The sequence below is a fragment of the Podarcis tiliguerta genome, assembly GCF_965153285.1.
Source record: "Podarcis tiliguerta genome assembly, chromosome: 6".
Classification (NCBI taxonomy): Eukaryota; Metazoa; Chordata; class Lepidosauria; order Squamata; family Lacertidae; genus Podarcis; species Podarcis tiliguerta.
Genome location: NC_139539.1, coordinates 91251055 through 91266194, shown reverse-complemented (window position 1 = coordinate 91266194; position 15140 = coordinate 91251055). Strand labels below are relative to the sequence as shown.

General features: G+C 43.5%; 1 protein-coding gene across 1 annotated transcript in view; it reads left to right on the top strand.

Moving 5' to 3' along the window:
• FAM163A (family with sequence similarity 163 member A) overlaps positions 1-13853 on the top strand; it is a 119612-nt gene extending 105759 nt beyond the window's left edge. The window contains exons 4-5 of the mRNA XM_083446391.1: positions 8082-8196; positions 12271-13853. Of these exons, the coding sequence (XP_083302517.1) occupies positions 8104-8196; positions 12271-12678 (501 nt within the window). The 5' untranslated portion in view covers positions 8082-8103 and the 3' untranslated portion in view covers positions 12679-13853. The remainder of the gene's footprint in view (positions 1-8081; positions 8197-12270) is intronic.
• The last annotated feature ends 1287 nt before the right edge of the window (positions 13854-15140 follow it).

The window sequence follows — 15140 nt, the reverse complement described above, 5'->3', positions numbered from 1 at the left end:
GTATCCTATACTCATTGTGAGCTCGTTGTCTGAGTCCTGGGTCCTTATGTAGCCAATGCATCACCATCCATATACAAGAGAGAGGTATCGGCAAGCTTGGGAGAACTCAAAGGTTTGCAGAAGTCTTTCAGAAAAATACCAAGAGGGCAAGAAGAAGAAGAAGAAGAAGAGGAGGAGGAGGAGGAGGAGGAGGAGTTTGGATTTGATATACCGCTTTATCACTACCCTTCAGGAGTTTCAAAGCTGCTAACATTCTCCTTTCCCTTCCTCCCCCACAACAAACACTCTGTGAGGTGAGTGAGGCTGAGAGACTTCAGAGAAGTGTGACTGGCCCAAGGTCACCCAGCAGCTGCATGTGGAGGAGCGGAGACGCGAACCCGGTTCCCCAGATTACGAGTCTACCGCTCTTAACCACTACACCACACTGGCTCTCATAATCATCATCATCATCATCATCCTTTAAGGGACTGAACATGCTCTATGGCCATGCTGGTTGTGTGTGAGTTTGGATCGGAATGGAGTATTCTGACATAAGGCATAGCTGGCTGGCTGAAACATTCAACAGGAGCACTCCACACCACAACATTTGGTTGGAGGTCCCACTTCTAGCCCCAGAGTGGCTGGGGCAACCGAATCAGATGGTTAGCATATATAAATAATAAAATTTGCGCTTTTTTAAAAAAAAGATTGCTAAATAGAACCTTCTTGCCAAGTAGCCCAGTTCTCTGTGTACCAGTGTGGTGTAGTGGTTAAGAGCGGTAGACTCGTAATCTGGTGAACTGGGTTCGCGTCTCTGCTCCTCCACGTGCAGCTGCTGGGTGACCTTGAGCCAGTCACACTTCTCTGAAGTCTCTCAGCCCCACTCACCTCACAGAGTGTTTGTTGTGGGGGAGGAAGGGAAAGGAGAATGTTAGCTGCTTTGAGACTCCTTTGGGTAGTGATAAAGCGGGATATCAAATCCAAACTCTTCTTCTTCTACCCCAAAACTGCAATGTTCTTCAAGTTCCATTCTACAGGTAGCTGCAGAATGAGTGTGTCCTCTTTTCAGGCAGAGGAAGCAACCCTTAACCTCACTGAAAGGGGATTTCTTGTCTTCATCATCTGACTGAGAAGCACAAGAACTCTGGATGTATGCTAAACCCTTTTATACACCCCAATCTCTTTGCCAATTGCCAAGATTGTTTTAGGGGCAGCCAACAGGATGTCATCCAGGTGTTTTGGACTACAGCATCCATCATCCCTGACCACTGACCATTCTGATCGGGGCTGATGGGACTCCATTAGCCCACTGGCAAGAGCAAATGTCTCCTTCTGACACTGCCCCATTGGCAATGCAATCCATATCCATTTGCATATCTTCAAATTAAACACACTCACCGCCATTTCTCACATGAAACACCTTGGATACTCAGGTTCAAATATGGCATGGTCTTGGGCCCCTTTGCCTCAGTTGGCTTTGCCCCTCAAGACTGTCCAATCAGACTGCAGCCGGAAACTTGTTGTTGTAGTGACAGCAACTCTGCTAATTTTCCTGTTGTTTCAGAGTATCCCTTTCACCCAGCTTCAGTTTAATCACCTCTTGTCTCAGGTAATCTGTCCCACTGAAGATAACAGACACTTCAGTAGGTTTTGTCCCCAAGAGGCCACGTTGTTCAGTTTTCATGCAATGTCACCTCACTGTTTCATAGCTGTCAACTTACAGATTTGAAAATAAGGGACCAGCAGCCTCGGAAATAAGGGATCAGCAGCCAAAATAAGGGATCAACAATTACTTTCATAAAATACATATTTTGTTGCGTGCAAATGGCTTTAGATACCTATTAGGTCCATAAATTACCATATAGCATATATTCAACACAAAAAACAGCAACAATTTGTTGTTGACAAAGGACAGTTGGACATAGAAAGGGCCCCATTACCTTCAGTAGCTTATTTAAGGGACATCATCAATAAGGGACAGCAGCGGGACATGGCGCTGGGATAAGGGACTGTCCCGCCAAATAAGGGACACTTGACAGCTATGCACTGTTTTAGGCTGGCAGAACCAGCCCTCCCTGCGAATGATGCTGAGGAAATGATGCTGAATGATCAGGAGGGCAGGTAGGAATGTGATCTCCCTCATCCACCTCTCACAGGGCCCGCCAGCCACCTGCCTGCCTTGACTGACTGGCTCATAGCCAGCCAACTCGGCCAGGTGTGTTATTTGAGGGGCTGAACCTTAATCTTTGCAAATTTCTTCGGTCTTAAAAATATGCTCTGGGGCGTGAGGAATGCAAATCTGCTGTTGATTCTTTGTGTGACTGGACAACGTTTAGCTCAGTAGGTTTATGTTTGATGAAGAAGCACACAAAAAAAACTTTTGGGAAACCCAAGAATGTTAATTTTACCTTCTGATAATGCCATGCTAAATAAGAATATGAATCTATAAGTGCAATCACATTTATGCAATTTTACACAGGTTGCTACTTACCAAGCAAAACCAAATTACGTTCATTTAACCAAAATATCTTTTGAATTTTCAAGTCATGTCACAACTTTCTGGCACTCCTCATTTTTGGAAGTTGGAAGTTGAAATGTTCAACATACCCCACCGCACTGCTCCCTGCTAATGCCCTCTTCCTCTTGCCTTCCTCCTTGTGCACCCGAAAAGGTAACAGTGGCATGGATGCCTCATTCCTCTCTCTGAGGAAGGGATCCTCTGAAGATTCTTCCTCAAAGTGAGGCACTGAAGGCAAAGTCACCTGGAGAGCACCTGGGCTGCTGCCAATTTGGTGCAATGGCGGGAAATTGCTTTATAAAATAATCTTAAATCTTTCAAGTTACTTATGAACGATAAGCAGTTTATCCCCACTTCTGATGTGTGGCATGAAGCCTCATAGTTCAAAACTGGATGAGGCAATTAGGTAAAGGTAAAGGGACCCCTGGCTGTTAGGTCCAGTCGTGGACGACTCTGGGTTTGCGGTGCTCATCTCGCTTTACTGGCCAAGGGAACTGGCATACAGCTTCCGGGTCATGTGGCCAGCAGGACTAAGCCGCTTCTGGCGAACCAGAGCAGCGCACGGAAACGCCGTTTACCTTTCCGACAGAGCGGTACCTATTTATCTACTTGCACTTTTATGTGCTTTCGAACTGCTACGTTGGCAGCAGCTGGGACCGAGCAACGGGAGCTCACCCCGTCGTGGGGATTCGAACCACCAGCCTTCTGATCGGCAAGTCCTAGGCTCTTGTGGTTTAACCCACAGCGCCACCCACGTCCCTACAGTGCCACCCACATCCCTTCCCTTAAAAAAAAAAGTTCAAAAATGTGTGCTCTGTTCTCCTCCCAAGAAATTACTCTTTATTGGAAAAAGCCATATGCCTGCTGTTTTCCAATGGAAGAGCAATGTTTGAGATCTCTAGATGCAACCCAACATTGAGAACAACCCCTGATATAGTCTGTTGAAAGCCACATGCTACCAAGGCAGTAGTATAAAATCTGTATATTTAGTTTTGGAGAATCTTTCTCTTGCCATTTCAAGACTCTTTGGATTTGTCCCTGGAGTATCTAGAAGATAAGGGACTGACCATTCCAGGAAGCAAGCCCCAAATCCAGAGCTCTTGCAGAGGAAAATCAAATACTGCGAGATGTTTAGTTTGTTTTGTAACAGATTGATCGAGGAATCAATACAAACTTTCATTTGCTTTGGCTTTTAATGAGGCTGATGTGCTGTGCCTCAGCTGTTCTTTTAATTAGGAATAAAGGCAGTACACAACCCGCAACTCAATGGAATAACAGACCAGCTGCTAGAATGGGGGTGTTTGAATCTGATCCTCAACGTCGTGAGAGCTAAAAGTCATCTTTAATGTTTCCTTTTAAATTCCCAATTCCAGCAGCACCCCAGAACCGCTACCACACTAGACAGACTAACAGTATCTTTAACTCTTGATCCCACAGATTAAATGTGGCTCTCGCTGGTTAAAACTTGATTCATCCGTGAAGCTTCAATAGATTAATCAACTGACTAAACTGGTTCAGCCCACTGCCTTTCTAAAATCTTATTTAAATGTAATTTTAAAAAGCCATTTTTAAAATAAGTAACAACATAAGACAATAACAGTAGAGAACAGCGGCAACACTTGGAGGCATCAGGGCGAGAGTGGGAAGATTTCATGCTTGTCTCATCTACTTTGGCTTTTTTACTAGCACGTCAACCAACGAGAGGCAGGAGCAAAGGAGACACAGGCTGCTTCCATAATGTTTCTGTTTTCGAGTGGGATTCAGTCACATGTCTGCAAATTTTGGTTGCACAACTGTAGTTGACCGGGATGTCTTGCACAACAGATCCACATCCCCCGAGGGAAAGTGATGGGAGGACACTGGAAGCAACATCATTTAACCTGTCCACAAACAGATCAGAATGAATGCTCATTAAATAGTCCATGTCATCTAATTCCCTGCAGACAAGATAGTGAAATAGCGCCAAGCACACAGACTGAGCTTGTAGTGAGCAAGCTCAGGCATGTCCTCCCTTGGTGAGTTCACTTAGGGAAATATACTCAGAGTCGCACAGTGATTTCATGCTCTTTATTCAGCTCATAGTGGTGAGGAGGAATGAAGGAAAGTCCCCTCAAAGTATCTGCTTTATATACGTTATTTACACAACGGGCTGCACATGGTTGGCTAATTCTGGAATTCTACTGTAAGCCAATCAGGTTGTGGATTCACTTATATCTGGGGCATGATTGGGTGGTTCCTGCCAACCAATCATACTGCTGCATTGTTCTAGGACCAATCAGACTGCTGCAATTTGGATCCTATTGTTCTAGGACCAATCAGACTTCTGCAGTTTGGATCCTATTCAACTCAGTACATAACACTTAGTGGAAAAGAACAAACCAAATTCCTAACTGTAAAGCAAACTATTGCAGTCAAATAAAAAAATATATCAAAAACGTACAATCTACTCCTTGAGTGGGAATTGAAAGATGAAGTAAAAAAAGAAACAATGATAAAGTGGTCACAAGATCTGGGCAAGACAACACATTTAGATAGGTGGGGGAAATTATGGGGTGTCGACATAAATTTCACAGCTTGTTATTTGATAAGAGAAAATATAATGAAAATGTGTTATTGTTGGTACCTCATCCCAGTCAAATTGGCAAAGATCTATAAAAAATATTCAAACCTTTTTTTAAAAAAAGATATTTATTGAAGTTTCAACATATTACAAAAAGAAAAAAGAAAAAAAGAAAAAGAAAATACAAAATGAAAACAATTAAAAACAAATCAGTCTTTCCATATCTTATCTTTCATTTGCTTGTTTCCCTGACCTCCTCACACCTCCCTTTCTTGTATTCCAGTTCAGTTGGTTAATTCAGCAAATCCTTTCCCTCTTTAATTTTATCTTAATCTTTTATCTTAATATATTATAGCTTTAGATTATCACCCGTTAACAATCCATTTTTACATGTTCCTTAACATTGCTGCTAAAAAAACCCACTTAACTACAATCCAGCATCATTCTAACATTCATTAATTTTGCAGTGTCAAACCTTTGTTGGAGATGTAAAGCGGAAGTGGGAACAATGCACCATATGTGGTGGGGGTGTAAGGTGATTAAACAATTTTGGACCAAGATACATGAAGAGTTGAAAAGAATATTTAAAAGCACAATTCTCAAAAAACCAGAAGCATATCTGATAGGCTTGATAACCAACGATATCCCCAAAGATAAAAAGAATATATACCTCTACGTGACAGCAGCGGCTAGATTACGTGGCAAAAAAAAAAAAAAAGGAAAACAGAAAAAAAATACCAGAATTATTAGAATGGAGAATTAAGATCGGTGAATTTATGGAGATGGCAAAATTAACGGCATCAATTAGGGGCTGCCCCAAGCAAAAAATTAAGAGAAAGTGGGAGTGTGTAGAGATATATATGAAAAAAGATGGACATGGAAATTAAGTTTAACATAAACGTAGAAGAAAAGACTCACAAGGATACAAGATGATATTACAAAGGATATGACTATTAAGTATAAATAACTGCTAACACAAGAAACCATAATACAAATGCCAATAAGATCTCACATGGGTGAGGGGAAGGAAGGCAGGGGGCCTCGAAGGGACTTTGGAGCATGCCCTGAAACATCATTTGGACTTTAGTTTTGACTATGGAGTATGGGCTGACTTGCCGACAAGGAATAAAGGAACTGTCAAGATGGAAGTAAAGTGTAAGCATAAATTTGAAGAAGACCTGCAGATGGGACATGGAGAAGAGTTAAGAGCCTCGGATAGAAGATCACCAGGCTGATGGGCTATGTAGAACTGATAGAAAGGACTGACAGAATCTGAGACCAGGGAGAATAGACGGTGGAAGAAGTTTGGGGAAAAAATTAAAAATCTATTTAGAGAAATATTGGAAAATTAATGAATGTTAGGAAATGTTGGAATGAAATTACATGACTTTAGTAGAAATATTATAAGGATATAATTAACAACTGGAATACAAAAATGGGAGGTGTGAGGAGGTCGAGGAAATAAGTTAATGAAGGATAAGGATTTTGATGTACAGTGGTGCCTCGCAAGACGAAAAGAATCCGTTCCGCGAGTCTCTTCGTCTTGCGGTTTTTTTCGTCTTGCGAAGCAAGCCCATTAGCGGATTAGCGCTATTAGCGGTTTAGCGGCTATTAGCGGCTATTAAAGGCTTAAGGGATTAGCGGATTAGCTGCTAAAAGGCTATTAGCGGCTATTAAAGGCTTAAGGGATTAGCGGATTAGCTGCTAAAAGGCTATTAGCGGCTTCGATCAGCTGTTAAGCGGCTTAGCGATCAGCTGTTAAGCGGCTTAGCGAACAGCTGTTAAGCGGCTTAGGGGCTTGGGGAAAAGGGGGGGAGGGGGAAAAAAGCCCCAGGAATCGCAAGACATTTTCGTCTTGCAAAGCAAGCCCAAAGCAAATTCGTTTTGCGAAGCACCTCCAAAACGGAAAACCCTTTCATCTAGCGGGTTTTCCGTCTTGCGAGGCATTCGTCTTGCGGGGCACCACTGATTTGTGGGGTTTTTTGATATATTGTTTTTTTCCTTGTGTTTTGATGTATTGTGTTTTTTTGTTTTTTTCTATGTAACTTTCTATTCTTTTTTTTCCCTCTTCTCTTTTCTCTTTATTTTTCTTTTTTGTGTAACTTTTAAACTTCTAATGAATATTATTTTTAAAAAAAGGAAGGCAGGGGGGAGGGAAGCAGAGGGTGGTACTTGGAAAATGATTGAGAATGTGATATAAAAGCAAAATGATTGTGTTTGTAATTTGAATTACTTTGAATGATTGTGGTCCCCCCCCTGCCCAGTTTTTACTTCTTTTTCAAAACAAGGAAGAAACATAACTTCCTTCCAGGTGAGGAATGTGAACTAGCTGAGTCTAGGAATACAGTTCTATGGTCTTAACCCCTTCATGCATTAAGTAGCACTAACCTTTCTAGTTATAGTTGACTGCAATTTCCCACAATTCAGAGGCATATGGTCTCCAATAGGGGAGGCAGAGCACAGCCAGCATGACAAGTAACTTCTGAGGATGTCTCTGAGCACATTTTGAAGTGAAGAGTCCACTCCTGGTTACCCTAAGCTTTCTTTATTTCAGCAGCCTTGGAGGGGAAAGCCAATTTTTTATTATTGCTGAAGAATTTTAGATCTACGTCTAAAGTTAGATCGTGTTAAGATAAATTATAGAACAAAAAAATTGAGAAGGAGGGAAAGGATTTGCTGAAATAGCTAATTTGAACCAGAATACAAAAAAGGGAGGCGTGAGGAAGTCGAGGAAATAAGTAAATGAAAGATAAAGATATGGAAAATAGATGTGTTTTAAATGTTTTTGTTTTTTCTGGTCATTTTGATGTATTGTTTTTCTTTTTATTATTGTTTTTTCTCTCATACTTTTTTCCCCTGTAACTATAAAACTTCTAATAAATATTATTATTTTTTTAAAAAAGAATTTTAGATCTACGGCAAACCACCCAGAGATCTACTAGTTGTACACCTCAATCTTACCTCCTGCCTCCCCTTGCTATAGGGATTCTGAATTATTACTAGTTATCTTTGTTGCTCTTCTAGAGTTTGATGGAGAATCGGTCGGATGACAGCAGGAACTGTTGTAATCACTGGAGGAATACTAGCGACAGTGATCTTACTGTGTATCATTGCTGTTCTGTGCTATTGTAGGCTACAGGTAAGAATCTATGCTTTTATGGGTTGTTTTGCTTCTGCATCCAAAGAAAGCTTCACATTTTAGGCAAGAAATGTTGACAAAGGACAGTTGGACATAGAAAGGGCCCCATTACCTTCAGTAGCTTATTTAAGGGACATCATCAATAAGGGACAGCAGCGGGACATGGCGCTGGGATAAGGGACTGTCCCGCCAAATAAGGGACACTTGACAGCTATGCACTGTTTTAGGCTGGCAGAACCAGCCCTCCCTGCGAATATATTCTGCTAAGTCCAAAGAACCTCATTCCAGTTATGGATGGGGTGGAAGGCTGATGTGGGAGGGGCAAAAACCAGGCAAAAGAATTAAGTAATGTAACACAATATGAAGTGAATAAGAAAGAAAAAATTCCTCCAGTGAAACAACTTAAAGCAAACCAAAATAAATTAGAATAAAAACAAATATTTTATGGTACTTATCTCTGGTAGATAGCTATCTGTCTCTATTTTTGCTTTGTGTATTTGAAATATACTCAGAGTTGAGTGTGGATTTCATGCTCTTTATTCAGCTCATAGTGGTGAGGAGGAATGGAAATTCCCCCAGAATGTCTGCCTTATATACATTATTTTCACAATGGGCTCCATGTGATTGGTTAATTCCGGGATTCTCCTGTAGGCCAATCAGGTTGTGGATTCACTTCCACATGGAGCTGGATTGGGTGGCTCCTGCGGACCAATCAGACTGCTGCATTCTGAATCCTATTGTTCCAGGGCCAGTCAGACTGCTTCATTCTGAATCCTATTGTTCCAGGGCCAGTCAGACTGCTTCATTCTGGATCTTATTGTTCTAGGACCAATCAGACTGCTGCAATTTGGATCCTATTCAACTCAGTTAATGACAGTATTTTTTTTTTCCATTACAAGAAAACATTGTTGACAATGCAGGTCTTTGCAAGACTGTAATCCTAATAATGATACACAACACTACCAAACTACACAACACTATAAACTACTGCTTCATTCAGTCCAGAATGTTTCTCCAAATCTCTTTGCAGAAGTCAAAAGGCGTTATATATTAATTGGCATCTTCTGTATACATGTACAATTAACATATAGAACATTTAGTCCTATAAACGTTGCCACTGATTTTCATGCATTACCGTATTTTTTGCTCTATAAGACTCACTTTTTCCCTCATAAAAAGTAAGGGAAAATGTGTGTGCCTCTTATGGGGCGAATGCAGGCTGCGCAGCTATCCCAGAAGCCAGAACAGCAAGAAGGATTGCTGCTTTCACTGCGCAGCGATCCCTCTTGCTGTTCTGGCTTCTGAGATTCAGAATATATTTTTTTCTTGTTTTCCTCCTCCAAAAACTAGGTGCGTCTTGTGGTCTGGTGCGTCTCATAGAGCGAAAAATACGGTAACTTGTGCAGGGGACCTTTCGCCTCCCTCATTCGGAATGGAAGTAACCTCAGTATGCTCAAGTCAAGGCCTGCCATTTCGCCCTGCATGGTGAATCTTTGCCTTCAAACTCAGAAGCGCCACATGTGCAACACATATCTCCTTCCTTCCTTCCTTCCTTCTTTCCTTCCTTCCTTCCTTCCTTCCTTCCTTCCTTCCTTCCTTCCTTCCTTCCTTCTCTCCCTCCCACAAACTCACATTCACAGATCCCTCTCAAAACCTCTCCCGGCTGCATTCTAGAGCCACAGGACTCACAGCCTGCAGTTGTCTTAAGCTTCTGTGCATTGATCTCTCCTACTGCCCTCCCCACCACACTCTGAGCCTCCAGCAGCATCTCAGTGGCGGGAGAAGAAAGGGAAGGTGCCTGGCAATTGGCCAAACTTCTGTGCCCAAGAAGGGGTTTTAATTTACCATGCCTGGTATTATAGGAAAAATTTGCTCCTTTTCCTTTATGGAGCCTGTATAGAGTCCTTATGTAGCTTCTCTATCGGTCAGACAAAATACCCGAGAATATTGAGAAGCAAAGCAGCTAGTAAGCCTGATCTATATCAAACTGTTGCAACAGGGTCCCCACTCCCCACATGCAGGAGGAAGGAGGAACCCAGAGTGTCAGCTCTTAGATAGACTTTTGAAATTGCCCACCCTGGAGCCCAAGACCACCCACCCCCTGAAACATCATACATACATCACAGAAGGAGGCGGTCAACAGCAGAGGAGGCGGTCTACAACAGAAATCCTGTTTGCCAGGGTACCTGATAATGGTCACTGGTTGCATTACCTGGGCAGCCTGGCCATTCTTTTGTGATGGTAAATACTCAGTTCCTGAATCCAGGTCACAGGCTCACCCTATTCATACACAGATATGCCCTTAAGACAGGATTTGTGAGCAAAGAGACAATGGGGAGGTTTCCCCATTTCCTCAGAGAAACATTTGAGGTCAATCTGGGAGAGTCAAAATGGTTTCAGGGCTATTTTCCTGTACTGTTTCAGGCACGTGGTTTATATATTTACGTATGTGTTTGCCTGGTACATTTATGATTATTTTATATCTTAGACCTTATAATTCTCATAACACCTGGCATTATAGGATGCCCGGTGAGAGGGTTTGCCCAAAACAGCCTCATGGGCTCAACAGAGAGGCTATGGTGGCTGCCACTATACTAAAGGTAAAGGGACCCCTGACCATTAGGTCCATTCGTGGACAACTCTGGGGTTGCAGCGCTCATCTCGCTTTATTGGCCAAGGGAACCAGCTTCCAGGTCATGTGGCCAGCACGACTAAGCCGCTTCTGGCGAACCAGAGCAGCGCACGGAAACGCCGTTTACCTTCCCGCCGGAGCGGTACCTATTTATCTACTTGCACTTTGTGCTTTCGAACAGCTAGGTTGGCAGGAGCAGGGACCGAGCAACGGGAGCTCACCCCACTGCAGGGATTCGAACCGCCGACCTTCTGATCAGCAAGCCCAAGCAGCACAGTGGTTTAACCCACAGCACCACCCACGTCCCTCTTGCCACTATACTAAAGACATGCTAAGCATTATTATATTTTTTAATGCCCTTTTGTTTTTGCATGTGCCACTGTAGCACCCTGCTTGTGGTTAACGCTTAGCTGGAATGAAATATTCAACGCAGCAATAGAGAAATTAAAATAATAATTTATTTGTCAGACAAATAAATGTTTGGCACAGTGGTATATGGTTACCAAAAGCTCTGCACACTCCAGCCCTGGTGGCCAGCACTTATATTCCCTCAGCCCAGCCTCCTTACTCCTCCTTTGGCTGCCTCTGTCCAATCAGCCTGGTTGAAATTCCTATTGGCTGTTTGCTAGAACCAATCATAAAAGATACACCCATTTCCTATTACCTTTTATGGGAGACAAAGAGCTATATTTCCTTCTATCCATAAATGACAGACAGGTAGTCATATGTCTTACATTTGCCTTGACAAGGCACCTTAATTACCAGATCATCCTTGCCCTATTGCCCTTTTGCTCTTTTGCCCTTCTGCCCCTGGCAACAGGGGCAAATGGCGCATGGTTTTAATTTTTATCATAAACAGAGATCTTGAGTTCACCTTCTCACACACCATCAATGAAATAAGAATCTAACATAAGAATCTAACATTTCTTACTTTCTAGATCTTTTGCATAATTACACTAAAGTCAATATATTTCAAATATAACATAGATAGATTTTTAGAAGAGAAGAACTTAGTAAAAACAGTTTCAAAAGCAACCCCTTCAATTTACACCTCCCTTCCCCAGCCAGGTGCTGTTTCTATTAGCTCTTTGCCCTTTAACCTTAGGAAAATGTGGCTGATGGGAAGCCCAGGATAAACTATTTACCAACTCTTAATTTGTGTTTTTGCAGCTTGATTGTATTCTATAATCTGTATGACCTTTGCTCCCAGCCTGTAATTTCCCTTCTATAACTTTGAGAAACTTGCCTCCAGCTGGTGTTATAAATCTATGGGGCCCTTGTGCAGGAAAACAAGACAACTGCCAAAGTACTGAGCCAGCTGCTTTTCTGTCTGGCATGAAACAAGCATTTGCAAATATATATATATTTAAGCTCAATTTTAAGATATAGATCTTGATCAGATGCCTCACCACCTAACCCCATTTCTTTCCCTCCTGCTTTAGTATTATTGCTGCAAGAAAGATGACACTGATGAAGAGGAAGAGGAGGAAGAGGAGGAGGAGCAGGAGGAGACTGACCTTCCTTCACACTCGCACTATGCCATGTGCAACGCTTGCAACTCTCGCATCATGGACGGGCAAGGCAACTCATCTTTCCCGCCCCATGAGATTAACAAGCCAAGCAATCGGAACCATTGCCCCACCTGCTCCCCCTACGGCTCCCCCTTTTACATACGGACCGCTGACCTGGTGCGTAACGGGGGCGAGAGGATCACCTACATGCCTACATGCTGCAAAGAAATGGGGCTGCCCCTCAAAATGGCTGGCCTCCAGAGTTTCCCGGTGACCCATCACCACTGCATCATCCACGAGACCTTTCCCAACTCTAGGGCTTTCAGTACAGAAGTCTGATCACAATCGGTTACGGCCGCAGGGTGCTTCGGTTTGATCCCCTTGGGGCAGTGGGGATCACTACGGAAACCTTTCAACAAAAACGGAACCTGCATCCAAGACCCAACATCGTTCCTGATCATCGCAGCAAGGCTCTTCTTATTAAGAGAGAAAGTGGTGACATTGCGCCCAAGACATTGAACTTGCAAACAGTGTTGGGTCCACTGAAGGGTCTTGTCTAAGGAGGGCTATGTACAGTACAAACTAACTTGTATTTAAACACTCTTGCAGGTCCACCCTGACCCCCACAAACATATTTGGTGTCTACCTGTAGAAAACCCTATTTGTCTGTCTCTCTCTCTCTCTCCAAAGCAATAGCCACTGGTCTCCCTTGAGTGCATACTAAATCAGCCAACACACCATTTATTGTACACTGTCCTACCCAGTCATGATGGTGGCATTAGCGAGAAGGATGGCAAAATCCTTGCTAAACTCACTTCCAGTGCTCCTGTTCATTGGAAGTGGAGAGGAGGAAAACAAATAAATGGAATTAATATCCTTGTAATATAATAGTTACAAACGGAATGCTATTCTCTGTACTAGAATGTAAAAATAGGTGAACCATTCTCTGCTTATTACACACACACACACACACACACACAAGCACGTAATATGCAAAAGATAAAGGAAAGGAACTGGGAGATTGGGAAGGGGTGCAATTACTAGCATTCTGCATTTGGGTGGCTTTTCTACTGCAAAAAAAAAAGAGACTCTGTTCTCTCAATTTCCTTAACTCTCACAGGCTTTCATAGACATGATGACTTCTGACATCCACAAACTGCACCACTGAGGAGTTAGTGGCCTCTCGTCCACCTCCCTTTCCCTAGTATTCAAAGCCCATGTTTAGGGCAGCCTCCTGATACACCTTTGATGAAACTGCAAAATATAATATTTTTTTATAAGTAAGTCCTGATATGGAATGTGGAGAGTGACTACATGTTTCACAAGGCTAAGAAGGGCCACGGGCGAAGTGAGTGTTGAAAGCTAAGGCCAAGCTTGAGAGTTTCATGAAATTTGCAAGACAATATCATGCGCCTCTTTAAAAAGAACTCTGGATCCGGGGAAGGATTTGTACTGGGTTGCGTTGTGGATTTGTTTCTCTTACAATGTTTGCAATTTCACCCTTTGTTATTTGTCAAGTGTTGTTTCTGTATTTGAATTACTAATGGCTCGATCCGCCCGGGAGGGTCTTTCAGGGTCCTCCGTCAACAGCTTTGCATGGAAGGTGTCTCAATTTGCCAGTTTTTCCAGCTGTTTGAATCACAGAATCATTGAATCCTAGAGTTGGAAGAGACCACAAGGGCCATCGAGTCCAACCCCCTGCCAAGCAGGAAACACCACCAGAGCACTCCTGACATATGGTTGTCAAGCCTCTGCTTAAAGACCTCCAAAGAAGGAGACTCCACCACACTCCTTGGCAGCAAATTCCACTGTCAAACAGCTCTTACTGTCAGGAAGTTCTTCCTAATGTTTAGGTGGAATCTTCTTTCTTGTAGTTTGGATCCATTGCTCCGTGTCCACTTCTCTGGAGCAGCAGAAAACAAACTTTGGACCCTGCCCAGCTGAATAAGCACAATGGTCCACTGCCCTTTAGCGCTTAAATGTTGGCTCTCATCATTTATAGCACATTGAAAGCACAAGGTTTTGCCTAAAGGATCCTGGGAACTATAGCTTACCCCTCACAGAGCCACAACCCCCAGCACCCTTAACAAGCTACATTTTCCAGGATTCTGTGGCAGAAATAATGCCCTTCCAGTGTATAGTGTGCCCAATAACATTTTAAGTGAGATGGGCATGATCTGGAATCTGGATGGTAGCACTTCACCCTGATAACCACGGTTCCACTGGTTATAAAATAGTTTCAAGATGGCCACCTCAGATTGCATATGGGCCTAGCATGTCAGCGGGAAGCTTTCGTTCCAAGCAGTGGCGTAGCGTGGGTTGTCAGCACCCGGGGCAAGGCAAGTAATTTGCGCCCCCTAACCCGGGGCAAGTAATTTGCGCCCCCCCCCCCGCTGCACTGTCCCTCCCCCAGATAGTCCCTCACTCTCTCTCCGCACCGCACCGCACGCCTGGCACCCTCCCCTCCACAGTGGGCGGCGACCCGGCGGCTCGGATCGGATTCGCACAGCCAGCACTGCAGTGAGAGAGAGTAAGTGAGCCAGGTAGGGGCAGAGAGCTGCGAGTGCGAGCGCAGACCCCCCCAGATGTTGCGCCCGGTGCGGCCAGTCCCCCCGCACCCCCCACGCTACGCCACTGGTTCCAAGCAAACACTTTCTCATGCAAAAACTCCTTGTGTACAGAAAACAAGCATGTTAGGGAAGGGGGAGGAGGACAGCACACACATTGCAACCACAAGGTCCCAGATTCAATGTCTCTCATCTCCAGATAGGGCTGGAAAAGTCTCCTGTCTAAAACCCTGG